This window comes from Protopterus annectens, chromosome 9.part0, assembly GCF_019279795.1.
Source record: "Protopterus annectens isolate FY-2018-M chromosome 9.part0, PAN1.0, whole genome shotgun sequence".
NCBI classification, from domain to species: Eukaryota; Metazoa; Chordata; order Ceratodontiformes; family Protopteridae; genus Protopterus; species Protopterus annectens.
The window spans coordinates 1,511,120,952-1,511,148,451 of NC_056743.1; the positions used below are offsets into that span (position 1 = coordinate 1,511,120,952).

The 27,500-nt window shown below is 41.1% G+C and overlaps 1 protein-coding gene across 2 annotated transcripts in view; it reads left to right on the forward strand.

Moving 5' to 3' along the window:
• COLGALT1 (collagen beta(1-O)galactosyltransferase 1) overlaps nt 1-27,500 on the forward strand; it is a 1,137,248-nt gene that overhangs the window by 1,063,294 nt on the left and 46,454 nt on the right. For both annotated transcript variants that reach the window (XM_044084453.1, XM_044084454.1), the window contains exon 11: nt 5,681-5,887. In XM_044084453.1, the coding sequence (XP_043940388.1) occupies nt 5,681-5,887 (207 nt within the window). The remainder of the gene's footprint in view (nt 1-5,680; nt 5,888-27,500) is intronic.

Sequence of the window (27,500 nt, forward strand, 5' to 3'; positions counted from 1 at the left end):
GTCCGGTATGCCGCGAGACACTTTGAACCTGTGGATGTCTCTACCTTAGGTAGGTCCGGAGCCGCTGAGCAGGCACCGGCTTCTGAGGGTGTTTTCAGGCCTAAAGATTTGTATATTAAACCGATGCCATCTTCAAAACCTATGCCAAAATCAACTTCTATATCTAAAAAAAAATGATGCTTGGGCCACGTGCACAGGCCCCTGTGCCTAAAAAACAAATGATCAAAATGGCTGAGGACTTAGTTACCTTGATCAGGGGTTCCCAACCCCCTCCTGCTAAGAGACCTAGGCAAGGCATTGATTATGAATCTTCAGATCAGGTTTCCATTTCTTCTTATTCCTCTTCTGATCAGGAATTATGTATTCCACCTTATGAGGACTCTGATGCAGAAGAATCCATCCCTTCTGCTTCTCCTCCTGAGGATTTTTCTTTTGGAGAAACTTTGCATACCTTAAGGGAACATTTTCATTGGGAGAGTCAGGATTTTTCAGAATCTAAAAAGAGGCTTAGGGGTTTCCTTCTTCCTCCTCAACATAGACCTTTGGCTATACCCCCTGTTCTAGACATTGTTGATGTTTTCTCAGAATCCAGCATGGCTCCTGATTTCCTGCCTCCGGCTCCTAGTAAGCCAGACAAATATTGCAGGGTTCCTGACTCCCACAAATTCCTTTATAAAACCCTACTGCTGACCCTGAAACCATTTTTCAGGGCCCTAAGGGTGTTAAGGCTTCTACTGCTAAAAATCCTACCCCTTCTGATAGAGACTCCAGGGCGCTAGATAGATGGGGTAAGAAGGTTTACACGTCTGCAACCTTGGCAATCAGGGCTTTAAACTGTCAATTTCATATGCATAAATATCAGCAACATGTCATGGGCTTACTTAAATAGAAAATTATGTTGATTTCTGACTGTGTGGAAAATGAAGAGTTACAGCATTTATTGCGTTCAGCTGAACAAGTTGGAAAGCATACTTTGCAATGTGGTTTTGATTTCTTGGAGACCTCTTGCAGGGCTGCTGTAACTGGATCTGTAATAAGAAGGCATGCTTGGCTCAAGGAGCAAAATCTGCCTGACCATGTTAAAGCAAAGTTGTTGGATGCTCCTTTACAACAGGACAGTCTATTTGGTAACAAGGCAGAAGAAGTTTTGAAAAAGATGGAAGACAAAGCTAAATCTATGCAAACTGTAAAAGATTTCCTACAAGTGCAGCCACCTAGGTTCAGTAGGCACTGGCCTACTAAGAGCTGGTCCTTTCCAGTACCCACCAGAGCTGTTCAGGTCAAACCCAGACACTCCAAATGCTCCAGGTTTCAGTCACAAGGAACTTACAGAACAAAACAATGGGGTGCCTCTACCTCCAAATCTGGAAGTAGCAAGGCACCTCCCTACGGTAAACAGTCTCAATGACTTTCTTCTGCCATCTCCAAGCACTTATCTTCTGGCAGCCCCTTTGGGGGGAAAACTAACTCTTCATGCACAAAATTGATATCTAATTACCAGGACAAGTGGGTTTTAAATATAGTATCCCAGGGATACAGATTTCATTTCCACACATTGCCAATCCCAAACAGATGGCCAGATCTGCCTCCAAATCAGTGGGCAGAGGCCCAGAAGGAAGTTATGTCCCTCATGAATATGGGGGCTATTCAACCAGTACCAGAAAAGGAAAAGGGACAAGGTTTTTATTCAACTTTTCCTGGTACCCAGAAAAGACAAATCATGGCGTCCAATTCTGGACATTCCAAAATTCAAGATGCTGACTCTACAACAGTTACTGCCTATGCTAGGAAAGGATGCCTGTTTTGGTAACTCTAGACTTAAGAGGCTTACCTGCATATCCCAATCAGGGAATCTTGCAGAAGATACCTCCGCTTCAAAGCAGGCTATTTGCATTACCAGTTCTCTGCACTGCCCTTTGGCTTATCTACTGCGCCCAGGGTCTTCACAAAGTGCCTGGCACCAGTATTTGCATTTTGCAGACAAAGAAACCTTCAAATTTATCCTTATCTGGATGATTCTTTAATTCAGACAGAAAACAAGGACACTCTTCTACAGCATCTGGCATTTGTAAAAAGGCTTTTAACTTGCCTAGGGTACACCATAAACGAAAAGAAATTACAACTGGTACCCTCTCAAATAATTACATTCATGGGTGCAAGCTTGAATACAACTGCCCAGATGACTTACCTCACTCCAGAAAAACAAATCCATTTGCTGACTTACTTCAAACAAGTGGCCACAAAAACCCAGTTATCTGCAAGACAAATTCTGCATGCCTTGGGGTTCATGGCTTCCTGCATTCTACTAATTCCATATGCAAGACTGCATATGAGGAAACTTCAATGGTACCTAAAAAGCTTATGGAGTCAACATTGTCACAGCCTGGAAACAATGATTCCTATCATTCCTTGCCTGCAGCAAGAGTTCCTATGGTGGGCAGAGGCCTGTCACCAAAACAAGGGACTGTCATTCATTCCACCTCCTGCCACCCAAACCCTGACTGCTTATGCATCAGATTATGCTTGGGGGGGGGGGGGCGCATCTGGCAGGGAGATGCATTCAGGGTGAATGGAGCCCAAATCAAATGCACCTGCATATCAACCAGAAAGAGATGCTAGCTGTACAGAATGCTCTGACAGCCTTCAAGGACTTTCTTCATCCAGGACAACTACTGATAAAGACAGACAACACCACAGTCATGTGGTACATAAACAAGCAGGGGGGTACCCATTCCTACCCCCTTTGCAGCTAGCCATGGCTTTGTGGAACACAGCCTTGACTTACCAAATACATCTACAAGCTCAATTCCTGCCAGGAAAGCAAAATACTCTGGCAGACGAACTAAGCAGAAATCTTATGGACCCACACGAATGGAAACTGGATCCACAAATCTTCAGCATGTTGACATGCAAAAGGGGGAGCCCAGACATTGATCCTTTTGCCTCTCTCCAAAACTATCAGTTGGACAAATTCTGCACAAGAATCCATCACAAAAAAGCTTGGAAAGTGGATGCTCTGTCCTTCAGCTGGAAAAACCTATCAGTCTATGCCTTTCCCCCTCTGCCTTTGCTCTCCAAGGTATTACTAAAAGTCAGACAGGAAAAACCAAAAATGGTTCTGATTGCTCCAGACTGGCCTTGCCAACACTGGTACCTGCTCCTACACAATATGTCACACCTTCCTCTGTGGTTCCTGCCTCAGACACCTTATCTACTGTCTCAGCAGAACTATCAAATTCTGCACACTCAGCTCCAAACTCTGAATCTTGCAGCATGGTTAATCAACTAATTTCACCAGTTACATCTCTCAGCAAACCTGTGATGGATGTCATTTTGGAGGCTAGAAGGCCTAGTACTAGAAAATCTTATGCTGATAAATGGAAAAGATTCCGACACAAGGAATAAGCACAGCAATGCCCAATATTCCTCAGATTCTGCAATATTTAACTGAGCTGCTTCACAAGGGCCTGTCTTTCTCTTCCTTAAAAATCCATGCCTCTGCCATTTTAGCTCATTACAACACACAGCCTCCCCTCTTTTTCCATCCCCTGCTAAAGCAGTATCTCAAAGGGGCCAAAAATTTAAGATCTTCCAGGAGAGCACCAACTCCGGCATAGGACCTCAATTTTGTGTTGGAAAAACTCGCCCTACCTCCTTTTGAACGAGCTGCTACTGCAGACATAACATTTCTCTCTTGGAAGACAGCTTTTCTTTTAGCAGTCACTTCAGCTAGAAGGATTTCAGAACTACAGGCTCTCATGGCAGTGGAGCCTTTTATTATTTTCTACCCGGACAGGGTGTCGCTCAGGACCAGTCCAACCTTTATGCCTAAAGTGGTATCTAGTGTGGCTCTTAATCAGACCATTCATCTGCCAAATGTTTTCCCAAATCCACAGAACAAGGGGGAGCGGATTCTGCATTCATTGGATGTACACGGGCAACTAAGATTCTACTTAAACAGGACAAAATCTCTAAGAAAATCTGAGCAACTACTGGTGGCATTTGCTGCAGAGGCAGAGGGAAAGGCTATTTCAAAGCAGACTATTTCAAAATGGATAAGCCATTGTATTAGTTTCTGTTACATACATCATGGAAAACCTGTTCCCAAGGGGATAAGATCCCATTTCACCAGGGCTGCATCTACTTCTGCAGCCTTTCTCAGAGGGGTTCCTACCAGAGACATTCTAGAAGCTGCTACCTGGAGCTCAGTTCATACGTTCACCAAGCATTACCATTTACCTCTCTTCTCTAAATCCAGAGCAGGCTTTGCCACTGCTGTACTGCAGGTCCTTATAGCTGCTCCTACTGCTGTATAATTCCATCCTCCCAACCATAGCTTTGGGATTCTACCCAAATGTAATGATTGCAGTAGTGAAACACGAAGAACATAGTACAGTTGTGTATACTTACCATAAATGTAGATGTTCGAGTGTATTCACTGTTGCAGTCCTGGTTACCCACCCGCCAGCCCCCTACTTTTCTCTTTTTATACCTCTTCCTTCTCTTACTATGCTCAAAAGCCTTTTTGTTGTATTTGCTTTTATTTGGAGGTATATTTTTTGTGTTCTAAATTACATGTGTGTGTGTGTGTGTGTGTGTGTGTGTGTGTGTGTGTATATATATAGATATATATATATATATATATATATATGTGTGTGTGTGTGTGTATGTATATATATATATATATATATATATATATATATATATATATATATATATATATATATATATACACATACACACACATATATATATATATATATATATATATATATATATATATATATATATATATATATATATATATATATATTTATTTTGCTCCCCATTTGGGGGGGAGGGGGGCACCTGACATCTGAGGCAAGAAAAACTGATGAAAATGGCGTCGGCTGCATGTTTTATACCCCTGACGACCTCACATCACGGAAGAAGGGACAACAACTGATACAGGACCCAAGACTTTGTTAATCAGGCCGACTGAGGGCAACCTGCCAGCAGATTACCCAAATGTAATGACTGCAACAGTGAATACACTCGAACATCTACATTTATGGTAAGTGTACACAACTGTACTTTATTCAATGGTGGGGGGGTGCTGAATGCTTTAGCACCCTCAATGTAAGCAGCAGACACTAGCAACACTTAGTGTTGCTTTTCCCTTGTATTGAATAGATGCAGGTCTCTAATTTCATATTTGTGCAAGCTTCATTAGGAAATTGTTTCCCTCTTTCTTTCTCAACTTCTCCCCCATGACTCATGGGTCTGAAATCATTTGGGTTTGATGTGCTCCTGTTCCTTCCTAGCTTGTGAATTTTTACTTCTGCTACACCCTGTCTGCATAGGTCATGAACATGTCCATATTCTAGGCGTAACATGACTGACAGGGGTTTAGTCAGGGTTTCCTCTATCTTTTGTAGGAAACAACTAACTGTGTTACCTAATAAAATGCTATACACTCTAAAAACAAGTTTTGTTTTTGCCCCCCCCTCCCCCCACAGTTTTTAATGTAGCAACTGTCTTAGTAACCATATTTCTATGCTGTTAGTATTGGCATGAGGTTTGTATTTAAGTAATGAAAAAGTGCTTAAAAGTTGTTAGAATAATTCAGCAAGTTGTTTGTTGAAGATTGTGCTATTCTTTCTTTCACACATAACTGTTCATCATCATTACTTTTATGTAGCTACATTGGGAGGAAGAGAATGCAGCTGGAGCACCCAGAGAAGGCGGTACCCGATGTACGCAATCTTGTTGAGGCCGACTATTCCTATTGGACACTGGGATATGTGATCTCTCTGCAGGGTGCACAGAAGCTTCTAGATGTTCAGCCTCTCTCCAAGATTCTACCAGTAGATGAATTTTTACCAATTATGTTCAACAAACATCCAAAGTACGTACTACGTTTTGTTTGCTCTGTCAGTTTCAACGTGCAAGTTAACTGAGGGAATTATATGGGTACCTGAGGGAATTATATGGGTACTGTAAAAACTCGAAATTAATCCAAAACCATAAAAAAATACAAAATGACTGAATAAAGGCTGTACCAAAACACAGTCTACACTGGAGTCTGAACGATGGTTTCTAAAATGTATTGGTGCTGCCTGGTACCTCAGCTATAAGCCTTCAAATGGAATAAATTGTACACCAAACCACCTAATTTTTTACTGAATCTAAATTACTTCATTGTCCAATTACATCAGTTAGCTAATATAGCTAATCTAGCTAACATGGGAACATTCACAGAGAAGGCACAGAAAGACAGTGATATATAATCTTGTAAAACTTCATAAATATTTATCAAAAATACATGATCTGAAGTAGTTGACTTCATTTGATCATCAACCTCTGGGATGTCTGATCCTGACGGGATCCAAGATAGCAGCTTCACCAGCATCTGATCGGAGCTTCAGGCTCCTCCCCTTACCCATAATACCCCTCCATCTCCTTCCATCCCTCAGATCACATTTGCTGCGGCTTTGCCAAGCAGCGTGGTCTCAGAGCTCCAGGCATGTTAGGTGCTTTTTTCGACTTTTTTGGGGTGTTTAGAGTTGCTGTTAGTTCAGGCAGGTTTCCCTTCCTTGTGCTTTAATCTCCCCTTAGTCCCGCATCGCGTTTACTGTTTTAAAAAAAAAAAAAAAAAAAAAAAGAGAAGTATTTTTATGTTGCCGTTAGAGTAGGCTTTCTCTCCCTTCCCCTCCTTGCTAGTGATTTGAGTGCGAGTGGTGTGGTCGGGTAGGTTAAGGCTTGGTGCCTCGTACCTTTATTTGGTTGGCATGGCAGATCAGCAATCCAAGCTGATCTTTAGAAAGTGCACAGAGTGTGGCCATAAGTTGTCTCTGGCTGATGGCCACACTCTGTGTGGTGTGTTTGGGGGAAGCCCCTCTTTCCTCAAACTGCCCTATTTGTGCGGGGTTCAACCCCAGGGCCCTGAAGGATCGCAGGACTAAACTGATCCTTAAGGGGCTACTCCCTGCTATGGAGGCAGCTGCTTCCACTTCTCTTATGGTCACGGTCGTGATGCTTCTTCAGCCACTCTCTCTTCCTCTCCCTCCCAGGCTGGGACTCAACTTCCCATACCTAGGCCTGTAGATAGGGAGCCAAGAAAGGAGAAGAGCAAAGGCAAAGACAGAGAGACAAAGGGAGGAAGATATCCCCGGACTGGATGGATCCGGTGGGTCCTCCTCCTAAACAGCAAGTTTTTTCCAGGCCAGTCTCTCCTCGGCTCCGATCACCCAGATTTTTGCCAGAGGAGCCTAGACCTTCAAGGGCTTCTGCACATCGACCCTCCCAGTCAGTGTAGGTGGCCTCATTGTGGTCCACCAGATGTTTAAGTGAGGCGGACATGGACAGAATGATGCAAAGTTTTATTCGCACCCAGATTCAGATGAGGGTCTTGCCAGCCCCCTCTCCCTCTGGAGGGGGGAGCTCTCCTCCCTTTTTTGCCCAGATATATCCTTCTCCAGTCCGACCCCCAGTATCGGAGTTTTTGGATCTGAGAGGTCTCGGAGTCAGGGTCGGCGCCGATGTTACCGAGTACCTCGACGCCAGCCGTTACCTTGAGTGCATTGGAAACTATCAGTTCAAACCCGAGTGGCTGTCAGAGACGAAGCCTGGGCGACGGATCCAAGGGAGGTGTGTCTTTCTCCTTTGGCGCCAACATTTCGAGTAAGGGCCTCCCCCCAATATCTCGACTCTGCCAGGCTCTGCTCCTATCTCCACATTGGATCTGGGGAGAGCAGCTTCCTTATTAGTTTCTCAGAAGGCTCACTCCTCCTCGGCTTTCGATGTGGTTGAAAGGGTTCTCTCCAGTGGATTGAGGCCCTTGACCAGATTCCACCCCGACTCCCTCACCTCTGGGTGCGTTTTCAGCCATTTTACCCATACAGGGACAGCCCATGCTCGATGTGCCCCAGACTGAAGCCATTGCTGCTTGTATAGATTTGCATTGCAAGGGAACTTTAAAACATCTGCCTCATATATTCAAAGATTCCTGGCATTGTCTAGAAAAAGCTAGAGAACATTTTGTTGATATTGAAGACGATATGATAATGGTAACTATTGATGTTGTCAACCTATTTACAGTGATTCCTCATGACTTAGGTCTTGAAATGTTTGAGACAAGTTTGCTGAAATTTAGTGAGTCTAATAAGGCTAAATGCAAATTGTTACGTGAACTGATGGCTATTGTACTTGAAAACAATTTCATGTTTATTAATGGTGAATATTATAAACAAAGTACAGGTGTGGCCATGGGGGCTAGATGCGCCCCCATTTATGCCAATTTGGTGTTAGCCTTGTGGGAAACACAAAGTGTTTTTACTTCTAGTTTCTGGCCTAACATTGCCCTTTACTTAAGGTACCTGGATGACATTCTTATTTTTTGGAAGGGCAATAGAGAAATGCTCATTGAGTTTGAAAATTTTCTAAAAACGACATCTAGTTTTTTGAATTTCATTTTTAAGACATTTGACAACAATTGTGAGTATTTAGACATTTTATTCTACAAAAACATGGGTAAGTTAGTATCAAACATTTTTAGGAAAAAAACTCATTCCAATTCTTTTTTACATTTTGATAGTTGCCATCCCTATTACCAGAAAAAGAATTTAGTAAAGGGACAGATGGTCAGATTTTCTAGAATTATTAGTGAAGACATTCATTTTTACAATGAGATTAAAATATTATCAGATATGTTTCTGGATAGAGGTTATCCATTAGAATTAATTGTTAAAGTTAGTGAAGAGATTTATATTAAAAGACATCAAATATACAAACCTATATTAAAGTACGGTTTTGACAACAGTATATCTAGGACTAATAACACTACTAGAAATGACACCTTTATTATACCATTTAATGATATATCACCCAGGATAGTTAATATAGTACATGAGACCTGGATAAGTATCCTCCAGAATAATGGTGACCTTATTGATAATTTAGGGACTGGGCCCAAGGTCACTTATAGTAGGGGGATGAATCTTAAAGAACATTTTGAGGCAGTTAATAATAAAAATATGTTCAACACATCTTCGATGAGCAAATGTGGGGAATGCCATACTTGTAAAATTATTAATGATGGACCATATGTTGCGGTAAAAAATATTGGCAAAACAATTAGATGCCCAGGTCACTGTAATTGCAACACAAAAATGGTGGTGTACCTAGCTATATGTTCATCATGCCAAGCCTTCTATGTTGGCAAAACGATAAGGAAACTTCGAGAAAGGATAGTGGAACATGTTAGAGACATTAAAAAACAGAAAAATACCAGTTCACTTTATATGCATAGTCTAAGATGCCAGAATTTTAAGAGATTTTTATTCTTTGTTATTGACAGAATTGTATACTACAATAATAACAAAGGTGGTGATGACAACATCTTACTTGAGGCTAAAGAATGTTTATGGCAATTACGGCTAAATGCAAGTTCTAGCCTTGGTATTAACAAACATATTTCTATATAAAGTATACTAAAGTACAAGTCTCAATTTATTTGATCTTGTACGTATTAGGTTAACATCTGATAATTTAATGTTTTAAACAATTTGTATAACAATATGAATTTTAATGTTAGTAGGAAATTTTTCAATGAATGATTTTATGTTGGATTGTATAACAATTATTTATTTTTAATAATCATTTAGATTTATATTATTACCTAAATATTTATATATGTATTTTTAACTTTGATTTATTGGTATTAAATATACAAGTTTTTGACAAGAAGGTTTTAATACATTTGCAAATTAATAGGTTTGCACAAGTCCTGGCTGTTTATGTTCATTTTTTATGTAAATAGTGCTGATTGTACCTTTTAAATGAAAAATGTTTAGCTGCGTAGGTAATAATTTGTTTAATTGTTCAATTATCCAATTTGTATAAGGATTTAAAAGGAGGTTTAACACAAGGATTGTCAGTACTCTGAAGATGCCCTGTTGTGTGTGGGTGAAAGCGCTTAGTACAATTTTAGTTAAAGAAATAAATCGGTGGTCTGCAGTTGTTCCTGGTTCGCCTTTTTTGTTTTATTAGTTCTGGAAGTTTGTTTTTAGTATCGATGTGCCCCAGACTGTTTCCCTCGAGGAACCACAGGTAGTTTGTGAGCCCTCTCCGGAGAGTCCCACCTAAGAGATTCCTTGCAAACGAAAGTGCAAAAGGAGGTACCTGGACTCCTCTCCAGAGTCCCTCACTGAGGATACCAATCTGGGGGAACCTTCCCCTTCCTCCAAATCACCCCTGATGATGTCTCCTTTGGAGACATCATGGAAATCCTGCGCCAGAGGGGAGGTTGGTCCACCCCCAAGCCTTCCTCGGACGAGTCAGTGTATCCGGAGGCCTTCGGCACAGGCCCATCTACCTCCTGGGTGCCCCCCCCCGCAGATTCCTTGGTAAACCTTATTACCACCAGGGCGTGGAAGGAACTGGACACCGTGGAGCCAATCCCCAAGTGCCCCGACAAAATTCTGAGTCATCCTGTAGAGAGACCTAGTTGTCACAAGGGTCCCCAGTAGATGCCATGGTGGTAGTGGCTGCTAAGCCCAGGAAAGTTCTACGGTCCATCCTCGGGACCAAGAGTCCAATTCTGGGAAAGCGGACATATGCTTCAGCCACCTTTTCTATAAGGGTGCTGAATTATTTGGCCCACGTAACTTGACTACAGTGAAACCTGATCAAGGAGTTCACTGAGTCGCCCCCGGAGGATAAACACATATTCTCCGCTTGAATGGCCACTCTCAAAGTGGTTACTAATACATCCATGCACCTCCTTTCGCATGCCACTGAAGGAGCAGCAAGGGTGGCCAGGTCTGGCGTTGCCATGAGGCGACATGCCTGGCTCAGGTTATGTCAATTCACGGAACCCTTTAAGGTGTCTTTCGCAAATGCCCCTTTATGATGGTTCTTCCTTGTTTGGGAAGACTGTTTGTGAGATGTTGGTCCAGAGTGAAAAGGATGGGAAGACACTGCTGTTGGGATCCGCTTCTTTTACCCCCAAAGATCCTTTTCCAGGAATCTGAGGGGGCAAAAGAAGATGCAGTTCCAGAAGTCTCAGTATTCCCGGGACACTCAGGACTCATCTTTTCCTAGAGGCAGAGGGAGACCAGACAGACGCCAGCCCAGAGGCAGGGGGGGGGTCCAAGAAATTTTGATGCATCCTATTCATATAAGCAACGCTTCCAGGAAATCCCTCCTTTGGTGGCTACACTCCTCTGATCTAGTCAAGGGACAAACCTTTATTGCAGCCCCTCCCCAAGCTACGGTGACCACGGACGCCTCCCAACTAGAGTGGGGGGCATTGCACTGGCAGGACAGTCCAAGGCAAGTGCTCCCTGATTGGGACCAAGTTGCATATCAATGTCCTAGAGATGGGGGGGGGGGGCAGTCTTGTTAGCACTGCAGGCCTTTCATGTCTTTCTTCCTCTGGGAACTATTGCTTTTCAGACAGACATGTCAGTAGTCTGGTACATCAACAAGCAGGGAGGAACCCAGATCTTACCCCCTTTGTCGCAAGGCCATGAGAGTGTAGGAATGGGCGATCTCCACCAACCGTTTTCTGGTAGCAATGCACTTTCTGGGTTGATCCAGCATACTGGCGGACAAACTCAGCAGAACTATTCTGATGCCTTACGAATGGTTTCTGAATCCTTCTGTAGCTGAGCAGAGCAGATCTTCCTTAAGTGGGGGTCGACCTTGCTGCGAGCTCCTCGCATCTCCTTCCAACGCAAAGTGCAGCAAGTTCTTTGCTCTGATCCCCCAACAGGGTGAATCTCCCAGGTATGCTCTGGTCCATGCTTGGCCTCCCAGTCTTCTTTATGCTTATCTCCCTTTACCTTTCATGACAACATTTCTGCAAAAGGCTCACCAGCTGGGGAGCAAAGTCATCCTCATTGCCCCATTCTGGCCTCGCCAAGTCTGGCTTCCTTTTCTTTGGTCTCATCTGTTAGTTCCTCCATGGATCTTGGATCCGATACCAGATCTCATTTCACACCCCTTGAAGGTCCCTCATCCCGACCTGGACAGTCTGAAAGCTCACTGTTTGGCTGCTCCAGTTCCCTTGATTGCTAGGACTCCCTGTCTATCTTCCCCAGTCAAGACTATTGTGGTGGCAGCTTATAAATCATGTACCAGAAAACTGTACCGTAGCAAATGGAAGCATTTCTCTGTCTGGGCTTCTCAAAGGGATTTGGACCCTTTCACATCTCCTGTTCCAGCGGTCCGTGAGTTCTTGGCATACATTTTCCAGCAGAGTGCCAGCTCAACTACAGTAAAAGTTCAACTGGCTGCCATTTCCAATTTCCATGAAGGTGAGAACATGGCAAAGTACAGACTTTGCAAAACCTTTATTAAAGGTACCTTTCTTTTAAAACCCTTGGTTAAAGATCCTACTCCTTCTTGGGATCTTACCCTAGTTTTTACAAGCTTTGGTTGCTCCACCTTTTGAGCCTGCTGCTTCTGCGGATTTGAAATTTTTATCTTGGAAAACCACCTTTTTAGTGGCTGTTACCTTGGCTAGGAGAGTTTCAGAACTTCCGGCATTATCTGCTAAACCTCCATATATGACTTTCCATAAAGATAGGATTTCACTTCCTACTAATCCCTCTTTTCTTCCTAAAGTGGCTTCTGAAGCAAATATTCAGTCAATCAATTTACCTGTTTTCCTTCCAAGTTTTCAGAACAGGGTTGAATATAAATTACACTTATTTAGATGTACATAGACAGCCGTGTTTCTACTTGCACAGGACTAAAGCATTTCGCAAGTCTGATCAATTGTTTGTCTCATTTGCTACACCTTTTCTTGGCAAACCGGTTTCTAAGGTAACCATAGCCAGATGGATTTCCCTTTGCATCCTTCAGGTTTTCAAAGACAAAGGAATGTCTCTTCCAAGTAGGATAAATGCTCATTCTACCAAGTCCATGGCTACATCAGCTGCTTTTTGGTCTAGAGTGTCTTTGGAGGATGTTTGTTCAGCGGCTACTTGGTCCTCATCTCATATCTTTATTTCTCATTATAAATTGGACATGGTATCGAGGGGGAGAGCATCCTTTGGCTCTGCAGTGCTCTGAAATATCCTTCCATGAGGGCCACCCAAGGTTTTTGGTAGTTGGGGACTCTGTCCCACAAGTTGATGATTAAATGAAGTCAACTACAGATAAAGAAGTCATGTACTCACCATAACGTTCCATCTGAGTAGTTGGACTTCATTTGTCATCAGCTCTCCCTCCTTCCCCCGACCTTCTCTTTGTTTCTTTGGGATTAACAGGCAGGAGAGAGCGCCTTTGCGGCTGTCCTGTGCCTTCCTGTTAGTGAGGGTTATTGGATCAGGTTCGTGTGTGTGGTAGAGCAAACTAAATCTGAGGGAGGGAAGGAGATGGAGGGGTATTATGGGTAAGAGGAGGAGCTTGGAGCTCGGATCAGATGCTGGTAAAGCTGCCGTCTCGGATCTGGTCTGGATCAGACATCCCACAGGTTGATGATGTCCAACTACTCAGATGGAACATTATGGTGAGTACATAACTTCTTTTTAACCAATCTTGATGTTAAATTCTTGATTTAAACCTTTTGGAAGTAAAGTACCATAATTAATTATAAATTTCATCTCCAACTGAAACAATTTTTTAAGATAGTAATTTTTATGGAATTATATGGGTAGAAAGGATATTTTTTCTTGAAGCTCTGCATTATGTCAGTCATTTTAGAGTTATCTGGTGGCATTTCTGCTATCACCTAAGCAACTTCTCTACACAACTTCCCTGCATTTTAATTGGCAGGTTCATTGCCATTACTGTTGTGTATAGTGGTTTAATATTCTTCCATGGTGTTTAAGGAGAGTCCATCAGTACTGCATTTTCTAGCACAATTTTAGGAATCTTTAACGGGTGATGTTGCATTGAACCAAAGGCTGTACTTGCACTATATGTTGAGTCACAGTGGTTAAATGTGTTGTAGTGCAATGTAGTATGGGTTTTACAGCAACATGATACTGTGCATGAAGGGGTCTGAATGGAGCGGTGATTGGTGTCCGAATGGAGAGATGATAAAATCAGCAAGCAAAGGAGAGTAGTAGTGCTGGAATTAAATTCACCCTCAAGTCTTGAGTACCTTCACAAGGTGGACCCTGCTTTGTTTGTTTTTTTTCTCACCAAGGCAACAATGATATATAGACTGTATTTTATGTAACATATATCATGGACAGAAGTAGGCTGAAAAATAATAGACAGCTGATTGTGCAAGTCCCAGGATAAAAAAGTGCCCAGTCCTGGTAGGCGCACTGCTGGAAGGATGGGAAAAAATGACCGTGTTATATCCTCAAGACACTGAGACATACCTACAATGGGATTAGGCCAGGCTCAGAGGAAGGATGGCACCCTGTAGTAGTCCACAAAAACTGATAGGCCAGAAAAGTGCCGTAAAGATAATAGAGTGGGCTGTTGAGGATAAGAAAGAAATTGTGTTACTATTATGTATGAAGCTCAGAATTTCTGAACAGAAGATATACAAAAAGATTGACAAAGTAGAGGAAAGAAAAATACATGCACCAGAAAAACTGTCAAAAGCTTCAAATGCAAATGTGTGTTCATTAACACAGCAGATTCATAAAAAACATTATATAGTCAAAAAACCTTGGGCCATTTGGAAAAAGACGCGAATGAGGAGGTGTGAAAATAAACAAAATCTAGAGATTTTTGAAAGGTACAAAAAAAAGAAAATGGACATGGGAAAGAAAGCGAGATCTGATCTTCTTCTTCTTCTTTCGGCTTTTCCCGGTTAGGGGTCACCACAGCGGATCATCTGTCCGCTCATGATTGGTAGTGGAGTTTTACGGTGTTGAGTTGCCAGCCCGGCGTTCAACCTTCCACAGAAGGCACACACATGCACACACTCACACCTAGGGTCAATTTAGAATGTCCAATCCACCTACTGCATGTCTTTGGGATGTGGGAGGAAACCCACGCGACCACAGGGATGACATGCAGACTCTGCACAGAAGGCACCCCAGCCGAGAATCGAACTGGAGAACCTCTTGCTGTGAGGCGGCAACGCTAACTGATGCACAATATTTATGCAAAAGAGAAAACCAAATTAATACAAAAAAGCAACCCTAAACATATTCGAAGGCAAAAGCACACTGATATAGAAATTTTCACAATACAAAAAATAAGATCACAAAGGGGGAAAGTAGTACAGAAGATTAGTAAACTAGAAGTTAAAAAAAAAAAAAATAGAAGCTGAAATTATGGAATACCTGTAAAGTGATGGATTTAGTTTAGAAAGTCTAACTGGTTACATCACACCATGATGCCACGAGCCCCCAAGTAAGGAGAAACAGGAGGAGCAGGAGACATCTGAAGAGATATGGACGTGGGAAAGAAACAGATTTAATATGGTGTGTTATTTATGCAAAGGAGAAAGCAAAACTAATCAGTACAGAAAGAGCAGCACCAAAGATATTTAGAGAGAAATACAGGCAAAGGCATCCAGATATGGAAAATTTTACAATACAAAAAAAAAGAGGAAAGGGAGATTAGTAATGGAGAAGTTAAAGAAGTAGAAACTGAGGTTATGGATTACCTGCAAAATGAAGGATATAGTGTAGAAAATCTAACTTTGATAACAGCACAGCAAGTTAAAATAATGAATCTCCAAATTAAGGAGAAACCAGTGGAGTGGGAAACATCTAATCAGTTGCCATATGAAGATACTTTGGAGCCTTCAGTAGGAAACCAGTATAAAAGTTCAGTTGGAGTTGCACAGCAAGGGAAGGAACAGGAAACTGTAGCAATTCTGACACGGTCAATGCTGTGGAGTTACAGGCCAATGAGTTCCCATATATAAGAGCAATGGATGACACAGGGTGAAACTGAAGAGAATATAGTACAGGAAGATGCTCTGGAACTTTCTGTGGAATGCCCACAGGAAATGGAGAACAAAGAATGTGCCCTCAGTTTAGAAGAAAATGATCTAAAGGAAGAGTTGCTTGATTTAATAGAAATGGATAGACATATTAAGATCAATGAAAGAAATACATGGCAGTAAGTCAAAAGGCCCCTGAATGCTAGAAGTTTGATGAAACAAATGACCACAATAATTAGGACTGTTCACAGAAATTCATGCACTATAACATAAATATATAGGCTAGATCACTGTGCGTCAAAATTAATTACAGATCGTCTTATCACAAAAACACAGGGCAGTAAGGGAAGAAAACAAATGCCATCATGGAAGTATCAAATAGAGAACTATAAAGCAGTTAAGAGAAGTGTCACTATTAGAGAAGTACAGAAGAGAGTTCATAGGTTCATAGATTAGTATTAGGCTAACTGCCCTTGTGAGCTATTTTAAGCTTAGCCAATTATCCCTTGTGTGACTCAAACCCTGCACCTTGTGTTTGTAAGGCAAACACCTTAACCATTAGGCCACCCTCCCAACGCAATTCTGTTCCCAGAGATCAACAAATGTACTCAAAGATGTGATAGAAACAATGGGTAGTATTGGAACAGATCAGGATCTATTGTACGTTATTGTAAATAATAAACTAAAGACAGCACAGGCAGAAAAACTTGGAAGATATGCAGATAAAGGAAAAGTACAAAATAAGCAATTTATTTTATTTCTAGATTCATGGATCTGTCCATGTCAGGATCCTACTGAAAACCCCCATCCCTTCCCAACTTTGTCACACAACTGTCTACCCTCCTGCCTATATAATACTTCTATCTCTTCTTTTTACCCTTTCTTCTCTGATTTACTCTCTCTACTCAGATATTAACATCCTATGTTCCCTGTATATACTGTGCATTTACACACTATGTTAACTTGAGGTTCATTCCACTGCAGTATACTAGTACAAAATCTCATATTGCACTTTTAACTAGGCTTTTCTCTTCCTACAGTGTCCTTAGATTACTAATGACTCAATCATAATTTTGATTACTTATGACACAATCTTAATTTTTAGTCTGCTGACAGTCTGGAGATGTTTCTCCCTTAAGTAAATCAATGCTGCATTTCTCTGTTACACTTGCCTCTTGTAAATTGCAAACTCAGATGCTGTGTTATTTACTCCAATCTTTGCTCGTCTTGTTCATAGCATCACTTTTTATGTATTTTTTCACTACAGTTACTGTGTGTTATTATGTTAGAGAACATGTTTTTATTGAATTCATTATCAATACGTATTGGAGCTTTTCTTCTCGGGTCTCCACTGAAAATGGGCTTCTGGCTCAGCTGGACTAACCCGGTTAATAAATGTCAATAAATAAATAAAATTAACAGTCAAAAATTTTATAAAGAATTGGGAAACAAGCCAAAAGTAACTGAAATACCACCAAAAAAAAGAAATAGATACATTTTGGAGCAATATTAGTGAAGATCCTGTGGAACATAACAAAGATGCTGAACGGAGAGAAGAATTAAAAGAAAAAAATAAGTTCAAATGTACAGGATATGAAATGGGATTAAGTAAGGTGAAGTAATTGTTTTGTGTTTAATGGTCAGATAAATTGAAACAAAATTAAGAAAAGGTCCTAACTGAAAAACCCCAGGTCCAGATGCAGTACCTAACAGCTGGCTAAAAGTATTAACATTTTTACATGAAGATTTAGCCATGAGTAAGAACTATTTATATGTGCACCCCGAACAGACGCGACCTGGTTAACAGGAAAAATACTCTACCTTAAAAGCAAAACTGCAAGTTACTATAGACCAATATCTTGCCTTCAGACGATGTATAAACTATACACTGGACATGATGCCAGCAGAGTTTATAGTAATTTAGAAAAAAACTCAATCATGGCAATAGAACAGAAAGGTAACAAAAGAAGGTCATAGGGAACAAAGGATAGTTTGATAAATAAAGTCATAATGGAAATCTGTAAAGAAGGGGAAGAACCTAAGTTTGGCGTGGATAGACTACAAAAAAGCATCTGACGGCATCCCACATTCATGGAAAAAATGGTGCTTACAAATGTATAAGGTAATACCCTACACTGATAGATTACGTTACAGCGACCATGAAACAGTGGGAAACCACTTTGCAGTTAAGCCATGATAAAGGACATATTATTCCAGGGATAAAAATTCAAAGGGAGGTATTCCAGGATGACTCTGTCACCGCCGCTCTTTTGTCTTGCCCTTAACCCATTAAGTTGTCTACTAAACATATTGTTATGGTTACAGTTTGGCTCCCAGAAAACAACAAAGTGTGAAGACTTCTTTTTTGTGGATGATTTTAAAACTATGTAGTTTATCAGATGAATTGAAAGCACAACTGCAAGTGGTAAAAACCTTCTCAGATGATATAAGAATATCATTAGGTCTTGATAAATGTGCAAATGCAACCTTTAAAGCAGAAAAGCTGCAGCACCAAGAAAATAGTGTGGGATAGGAATGTGATATAAAAAAACTTTAGCAAGAGGGAGTGTGTAAATATTTGAGAATTGATGGATTAACAATAAAACATGAACAAGTACAAATAAAATAGTAAATACTAAAATTAATACTGAAAATAGCTTTGACATCTACAGCAAAGTCAAAGCTATAAATCAAGTTGCTTTTCCTGTCCTAACTTATAATTTTGGAGTGATTGACTGGTCCCAAAAGGTATTGGATCAGTTGGTTCATAGGTTGGTACTAGGTAGGCTATCAGCACTAGGGCCTATACAAGCCTAGCCATAACAATTCCCTGGCTATTTCTTCCCACACTATTTACTTCCCTGGACCCCTTTCTAGCAGGATGACTGACGTGATCCCCGGGGTGAATTTCCTTTCTCCCATCCAATTGTCAAGGTTCCTTTTGAAGAGGGCCAAAGAGGCACTCTGCTTGATATGTATGGGCAGTCTATTCCAGAGTCTGGGGAGTCTCTGCGTCAGGAACCTAGCCCTCCAGCATGTTTTGTTTATTATGATGACAAGGTTTAGATCCCTGGAGCGTGTGGCTCTGAGAGATTGGGATTTCTAGTGTAGCATGTCCAACAGCTCTGGGTTTGACATGGCTTTGTATGTTAAGCAGAAATCGCCTCTGAGTAGACGATATGCGACAGAGTATAGCTGGAGTGTATTAAGGCAGTCAGCGTAGGGCATCTGCTTTAGGCCTGTGATTCTTTTAGTGAGGTATTTCTGCGGCCTTTCCAGTTGTTGCAGATGTCCTGAGACGTACATACCAAATGGGGCATTGTATTCTATAATGGGTCTAATGAGGGATGAGTACAGTGGGACAATGACCTCCTTTAAGCCCTTAATGATGAGGTGTGCCACATAGAAGGATTTCCTGACTGTTGTGGCGATGTGGTGATCGAAGGTGAGACCACTGTCCACCTGTGTCCCTAAGTTTCTTATCACACTTTTGGTGTTTAGTGTACTGCCACCTATGTGGTAATTCACAGGTACATGTTTTTTCCCAAAAGGGATAACTATACATTTCTTGGCATTGAGCTTGAGCCCATGGCTCTGGCACCAAGCATCTGTTTCTGTAAGGCCCTTTTGTAGAGTATCCACATCATTTGAGAATTCAGTAATGGCTCCCAGTTTGCAGTCGTCTGCGAACTTTGTTAGCCAGAGTCCTTTAGTGTTGGCCTGTACTTCAGAGAAGTAGATGCCAAACAAGAGCGGTCCCAGGATTGAACCCTGAGGTACTCCACTTGTCTGGAGCTGGATTTGGAGTCAGCTACTTTTACAGTGTGGGTTCTGTTAGTAAGCCAGTTGGCAACCCATTGGGTGATGTAGGGATTAATGCCCAGCTTAGTAAGTTTATCTATGATTCCAGAGTGGGGGGTGGTGTCAAAGACGTTAGCGAGGTCTAGATAGGCTGTGTGGACCACCTTACCCCTTGTCCATGGCTCTGGAGACTGATTCGAAGAAGTCAATCAGGTTCAGGAGACAAGATCGGCCCTTCACGAACCCAAACTGGGTGGGGTCCAGTGTTTGAAGGTTACCAATGTCTTTGTTTATATGTTCCATGATAATACGCTCCATGGCCTTGCAGATAAGGCTCATCAGACTGGGACGGTAGTTTCCGGGATCCAAGGTGGATTCCCCCCTTGTGGAGTAGGATAACTGTAGCTGTGCGCCACTCAGTGGGCACAAAACCTGAGGTAAGGCTATGATTAAACACGACACTTAGGTGAGGTGTCAGTTCATTTTGTAGTTCATGTAATACACAGCCCGGGATGTCATATGGTCCCATGGATGCTGTATTCTTAGCTTTGGAGAATGTGTTTTTTACCTTTGTGGCCATTGTTACTGGAATTTGGCAATCTTCTGGTATTGAGATGGGCCATGTAGGGGGTGAGAGGGGGGTGAAGTTGGCACTGAATCAATCTGCCAGGATATTGGCAATATCCTTGGGATCAGTATATTTAATGCCATTCTGTTTTAGCTCAGAGCAGATCTGGGCATTGTCATTTAGATTCTTGGCATAGTTATAGAATGCCTTGTGGTTGTCTTTGGAATCTTTGGCAATTTTATTTTTGTAACTAGCTTTGGAGGATTTTATGAGGGATCTCAGTTTCTTACTGAGGCTGGTAAGGGAGTTTTTTGCATCCTGGAATTTTCCTCTTTTCTGCAACAGTTTCTTCCTTTTGTTGTAAAGTTTGTTTATGGCAGGGGACCACCAGATTGGCTTCCTTTTTTTGGAGGAGAGCATCTTGGTTCTATTTGGGATGGCACGATTCATGCATGAGTGGATGTGCTCGTACAGTGCCTTAGTGTAGGATTCAGCAGTCAAACTTTCAGTTCCTGTCTGCATGGGTGTCATGAAGTTTGTCACTTCTGACTTGAGTAGCATGAAGTTGGCTTTGGAGAAGTTTTTTATGGAGGTTTCCTTACTGGGGGGGCAGGATGTGGATGTTAAGGGTGATTAGCTTATGGTCAGACCTGACTAACGAGGGGGTGACCATAGATGTGGAGCATTGATTTCCCATGTTGGTAATGACCAGGTCTAGCATATTGGAGCCCCTGGTGGGACTATGGATTAGTTGATCCAGGGCATTGGAATTTATGAATTCCAAGAACCGTTGGGCAAAGGTGTTGGTACATGAGTAGTTTTCTCAGTTAATGGCAGGGTAGTTAAAAATCACCCAGTATTAGGGTGTTTGGTTCTATCTTAATATTTTCCAGTATGTTTAGAAAGGTGTAGTGAGAATCTTGGGGCATGATGGGGGGATCTGTAGCAAGTTACAGTTTGGATTGCAGTCTTACCTAGTGTTAGTTGCACTGGGAGAATTTCAGACTCATTGTGTTGGGCAACTAGCCTGGTGATGTGAATATGCTTGGTGAATATGGACACTCATTTAGTGTTTCGGTCCTGGTTTGGTGGCCGAAAAGTGTGGTAAGAGTTGTAGCCTGGTATTGCAGGGGTGCTTTCTAGAGCCTTGAACCAGGTCTCAGTTACTGCACAAATATCGATGTTCTCCATTTTTAGGAGTGCCTCGAGAGAGTGCATTTTGAGGTTTAGACTTCTAGCATTGAGTAGCATTACCTTCAGACTTTGCATGCTTGTACCTGTTACGGTGGTGCTTTTGTCCTTTGAACTTTGCCTAAAAAAGGCACTATAGGGGTGGCAAGATCCTTGGCCAGTAACCTGAATCCCAGGGGCGACAGGTGCAGACCATCTCTGGCAAAACATTGTGGTCTGTCGATCATGTCGTCCCAGGCAGACAGATACTGGATACCCTTTGAATGATACCAGAAGCTTAGCCAATTGTTGAAGTCAATCATTTTGTCCTTATATTGTGGTATCATTCTGGACAGGAAAACAAAATGATTTATAAAAATCAGTGTACACCAAGATTGTATATTCACTGTTCTTAAGAGGTATGGGCCTCCTCAAAATTGATTACATGTATAGGTCTGCAGTCGTAGGACTGCATGCATATCTGCTAACCTCACAAAATCCAAACATAGCAAACCTTTTAAAAGATGACGAGAATAAGTCTAAGATGACTTCCCTGCTTAGTTTAGCAGAAGCATATCAGTGTCAAGCTGGAATGGAATTCAAACCAGTAGATAATCAGGCAGCAACTGAATGAATGTTCCAGAAAACAAAATAAAGAATATAAGGGGAGGGATCAGATGAGAAGGCAAGAAATGTTGAAAATGCATAAATATAGTTACAAGTACAGAAAACTCTTGGAACAACTGCATGTAGATAGGGACTGAATACAGGAATGGTTAAGAGGTGAATTTAAACCAAAAGACAAAAGGTTAAATGGTGTCCGTGGATAGTGGACGACATACACACTGGTTTACAAAGTCCATTGAACATATGGGAGAAACAGACAAATGCAGGTTTTGTAAAACAGAATTGAAAACAGTTGCACATCTTGTTGTTGGGTGTGATACACTAATTGCAGAACGACTTTATACTGAAAATCTTAATAATGTGGCAAGACTGTTGAATTGGGGATTGTGCCAACATTATAATTTTGAAGTAGCTAAGAAGAATTGGTGGTATAAGCCACAAAGCATTATAGAAAATGATGGTTTATATCACGTGATCCCTCATTACCAACAGTTCAAAAAACTAGATGTGAGAAAACCAGATAGTAGTCCATGAAAAGAAGACAAAAGTAGCATTGATCATTGAAATTGCTGCACCCAGTGACTACAGTGTCTTGTATACAGAGAGATGCAAAGTCATAAAATACCAGGATTTACAGGCAGACACGAAGGCAAGTGTGTGAGAAGGATACCCAGACAGTTCCTATAGTAGTAGAAGCAATCGGTCTTATAAAAAATAATTTACGATCGTACTTAGTTATGCAGTGGTGGTGCTGCGGTAGCGTTGTCGCCTCACAGTAAGAAGTTGTCCTGTTCAATTCTCAGCTAAAAGCGTCTTCTGTGTGGAGACATGCTTGAGTGGGCGTACCTTCATTGAAGGTTGTACGTCAGGGCTGGCAACTTGATACGTAAAAATCTACTGTCAATCATTAGCAGACCGGAGTTCTGCTGTGGCGAACCCTAACCGGGAAAAGCCGAAAGATACAACAACTTGGTTATGTTACTGATGCATGTAACTCCATTCAAATTGCAGAAGATGTTAATTCTGGGCACATTGTAGGTGCTGCGAAGAGCAATTCTGGCTAACATCAAAGATTAAAACTACTAATTTCATGAACTTTAATCATTCTTTGACTTGGGAATCGGGTTCATTCCCATTATGGTATTACAAACCCAAAAGACTTTGAGAAATTAAACCGAGGGAAGATTAATTCTAGAGATGGTGAATCCTAGAGAGAAAAAAATTATCCTGCATGTATACATTGACTTAACAAAACTCACCCTGTAGGTAGTGAGGTTTAAGCACTGCAGCACAGGTGGCTGAAGTGTGCTAAATAGGTCAAAAAGAATAGCTGAAATGTGTTAAATGTGCATTAAAATGAAAAGCTAATGTAGCAGTTTTCTTCAGCTTCCCATTTTAAAACAATTTAAGAGGTTTAATAAATGCATTCAGTAGTACAATTGCAAGCTTCTGTACATCTTGTCTAGTGCAGACTAGATTTGCTTTAGTCTGGTCGAGTTCAGCTTGCTAATGCTGAACTCTCCCTGATTGTTGTTTTCCATAAGAAATTACTATAGGTGTATATCCTAAGTGTGTGCTGGCAGGAATTTCATTGTTTTAAGATTTTCTTTTTTCCTTCACATTTCTGTAACAGTGTAGTTGGTATGTATACAAGAGATATCCATACCACTTGAAATTGACAAGTTGGTAAGTCATTGAACTGTAACTAAATCATCGTGGAACTGTAATTCCATTTTACCATCATTAAATATAGTGATTAGTGAGTTATCAGGTTGTCAAGACAGTACCTCAGTAAGGCATTTAACATGACTACTGCCTGCACAGGTAGCTCTTCTGGAGCATTGCAGGCAGTGCATCCCTGAACACTGTAGGGGCCTAATGAGTTAATATGCCACTCTGAAAAGTGAAGTAATATTGCATTTCAAAGTCCATCACTTTTGTCTAATTGCACAGCTTCATGTAGTCCAAAGTTTATATGTATTCACTTGTACCGAATTGTGTTACAGGCGCATACAATATACTGCATAGGTCAAAGGATAGATTACAAGGGCATATGGAGAGCAGTGCTCTTTTTCTTTTCAATGAGTGGAGTACTACTAAAGGCAGAGCCACACCTTGGGATCTGTTTTATTTTGCAGTAACAATCTATGTGCTTTTCATTTCTCTTATCACAGACTTCATCCAAAACACAAATATCCCATCCCACTATGTTTTCAATACATGAAACCTTTGGGAATGTGTGTCTGTGTGTTTGCGCACGCTTGTTTTCGTTTGTGTTGTGTTTATATATACATATGTATAAAAATCATCACTGTAAGAAAATGCATGATACCATACATGAGCACATACAGTCTCTCACACACACGCTAGAGCAGGATGTCCGACTGCTGTGGTCACTGATAATCATAGCACTGACAGTCCGTCTTATCTTGTTCCTGTAACTGAGCCAACATCACATGACAATGTATGAACACAGATGCTGAGGATGGTTTCTGTGAGGTGTTTATTCATAGGGAATTTCAAGTAGAAATGTTTACCATGGTACTTGTAAATTCCTTGTAGTCAGACATCGACATTTAAAGCTTTTCAGTCCAAATCTTAAATCCCACTTTTTTTCTATTTATTTTATTTGTACACTTGCTGACTGGATGGGCCCACTTGACAAAAGTGCCTGTTTTTCATTGGTGACCTAGGAAACGCTGTCTAGTTAAGTGACTTGTTCACAGTTGCACAGTAGACAAACAGAGATGGAAGGAATCAGACCCTGTACCCTTGACTACAGGATCAACTCATATTCAGTGCCCTAATCCTCTGCACTAGTGTGCGTATAAGAAAGTGCCTGAGATTGTGTGATAGCCCTGCATTTTTACATTGTGTGTGCGTGTGTAATACATACCCACACACACACCTCATGGAATGTGTGTATATCAAGTATTGCAAGTACTGTTACAATACGCATGTAAATTAACTGCAGTAAGCATGTCAGTATACCCATTGTATGGATTAGTGTTGCATTAGTAGTAGCTACTAGGATGACTTCTGTAGAAGGCCTGACATCCAGAGTTGAACACTCTGGCCAGACATCCATAACCACAGGACATCAATGAATTCCCACTGTAAACAAGATGTCTGTCTGCAATCTTTAGTTCTTTCTTGATGTAGTATGGTTTGTCACTCCAGTGTTGTGACCTTTTGCTGAGCTGGTAGATAAGTACTCCGTTGGAGAACTGTCGTCTTATTGTTAAGGAGCTTGTGAGTTGCTTATTGTTCAAGGTTTGGGGTCATATGACTAATGTGTGTTTAGGACATTGTCAGTGCCAACCAAGAAAAAGTAACAAATGCTCATGATAGAAATCCCTTATAGAAATTCTCACACTATGTATTTCCTGCTTAGATCTGGAGCACTTCAATTATATTTGTGCTGGCATTAGCAGAAAGACAGGCAAAGGGAGCATCCCCCTCAAGGACTGTTTAGAAAAAAGATTTTAAGGCCTTAGCCTGACTTTCAGAATTTGGCACCCTTCTCCCTCTACAACAGGCAGATGTGTACTCCTTAGGGATGCCATGACATTCCCTGACTAAAGCTGATGTTCACTCTTGTCATTTTAGATCTTTATTACTGCAGTTTTGACAGTGTGTGCATAATCATTTTGCAGCCGTAGTCCAGTGTTCACCCTGCAGCTTATTGGTATTAAGTGCTGGGTAGTTTACAGGGTCAGACACCTGTTTTAGGTAGTTTAGGGCATGTTCGCTCTATAAGAAAGATGGCAGGCAGTCCTGTGGTAGACAAATTACACACACAGGCTGGCACAGGTGTGCATTTTTTGTTTAGGTCCAGAGCATGATACTGAAAGTTGTACTGTGGGTCAAGGATTTATGGTAACATTTCTTAGGAAAAAGGAGCATTGCCTACAAAACTATGTAAATTGGAAGATGCACTTTTTCCCCCCTCAAATACTTTTATTGAATTATTACCTGTGATGAAGGCAAATTTAAATTCATATGAAAATAATCACGCTGTAATTAACGTAACATTTTACTTCACGTATATTGCTATTATTGCTAGATGTCATAAAAACCTAAACAACGTGTTGTAAATTATTCAATTCCTGCCTTTTTTTTTTTTTTTAAACAAGAAACATCTTTATTAAACCGAGTGCAAGTTATGGCATGGGGAGACCCAATTACAGGAACAGAACATTTTACAGTACCAATAGGTCTAGCAAGGTTAAAGCATTGCTGAATAGGGGGAATCTCACAGGGCAAGAAGAGGTGCAGCTGCAGAGTGCTGAAGAGAAAATAAGGGACTACCTCGATAATATGCATGAGTTTGGAAAGATTGCTGTTAAGCTACTGATTTTTGATAATTACTCCAGAGCAAAAAATCTTTTAGCACAATGGCTCTGGAGCTTGTAGAGGTATTATAAGTAGTTCGGAAATTTGATGAAAATCTGTATAAAGTAAAGAAATCTGGAAATCAAGATAAAATACAAATGAAAATTTTTATGGAAGAATTAAATATGCCAAGGTTATAGGAAGATGAGGCTCAATTATTAACAGGACAGGAGGAGATGAGATAAAAATGGTGATGTATAATCAATCTACAGAAAAGTCTGCAGGAATAGATAGTATTCCTGTGGAAGTTTGGAAGCAAGGAGGGAAGAAAGCGATAGATCTGGAAGGTTTTGCTTAACAGTATTTTAAAAGGAAACGAAGCACCAATAATATCCTGGAAGAAAGCTGTGGTGGCTGTAATACCGATGGTAAAGACCCATCAGTTCCAGCTTCATACAGGCCCATTTCAATTCTAAACCATGATTATAAAGTGTTTATAATGGCTAAAAGGATGGCAAAGGGGATGCCAAAATAGATGTGGTCAGTGTGATTTTGTGGAGGTGAGGCAAGCATTTGACAACATTAATAGAACAGTGATGAATCAGAGAGAAGCAGAAAGTAAGAAAATGCCACTGTTGGTGGGTCTTGATGTAGAGAAAGAATTTGACATAAGCTTGGATTTTGAGTAAGGCAATAGAAGTATTTTCATTCTCTGGTACAGTAATAAAGTTAATTAGGAGGGTCCCTATTATATCCTCGAAAGAATAGTTCATTGAACGGCATTTTGAATGGCGTTTTGTCAAATGTGACATTCGTTGAACTATTCTTACTGAAATCTCATTACTGTAAGGATTGGGAAATTTGCTCTTTTCCAATTGTGAGATTTGTGAGCGCTATATATAATTAGCAGGGCTGTGGGAGGCACAGCCCCCCACACACATGGTGGGAGAGGTTCAGTGAATGGCATTTCCAATAAAATGCCATTCATTGAAGTAACTGTTCAATGATATAATATAGACCCTAATAGATATTGTGAAGGAACAGAGTCCAAAATTAAAGTTGGTAGGGATTCTTTTCTGTTAAGTACTGAACCACTGCCTAAGAAAATAAGGGACTCTCAACTTCAAGGATATAATTGGTTTGGTAATCAAG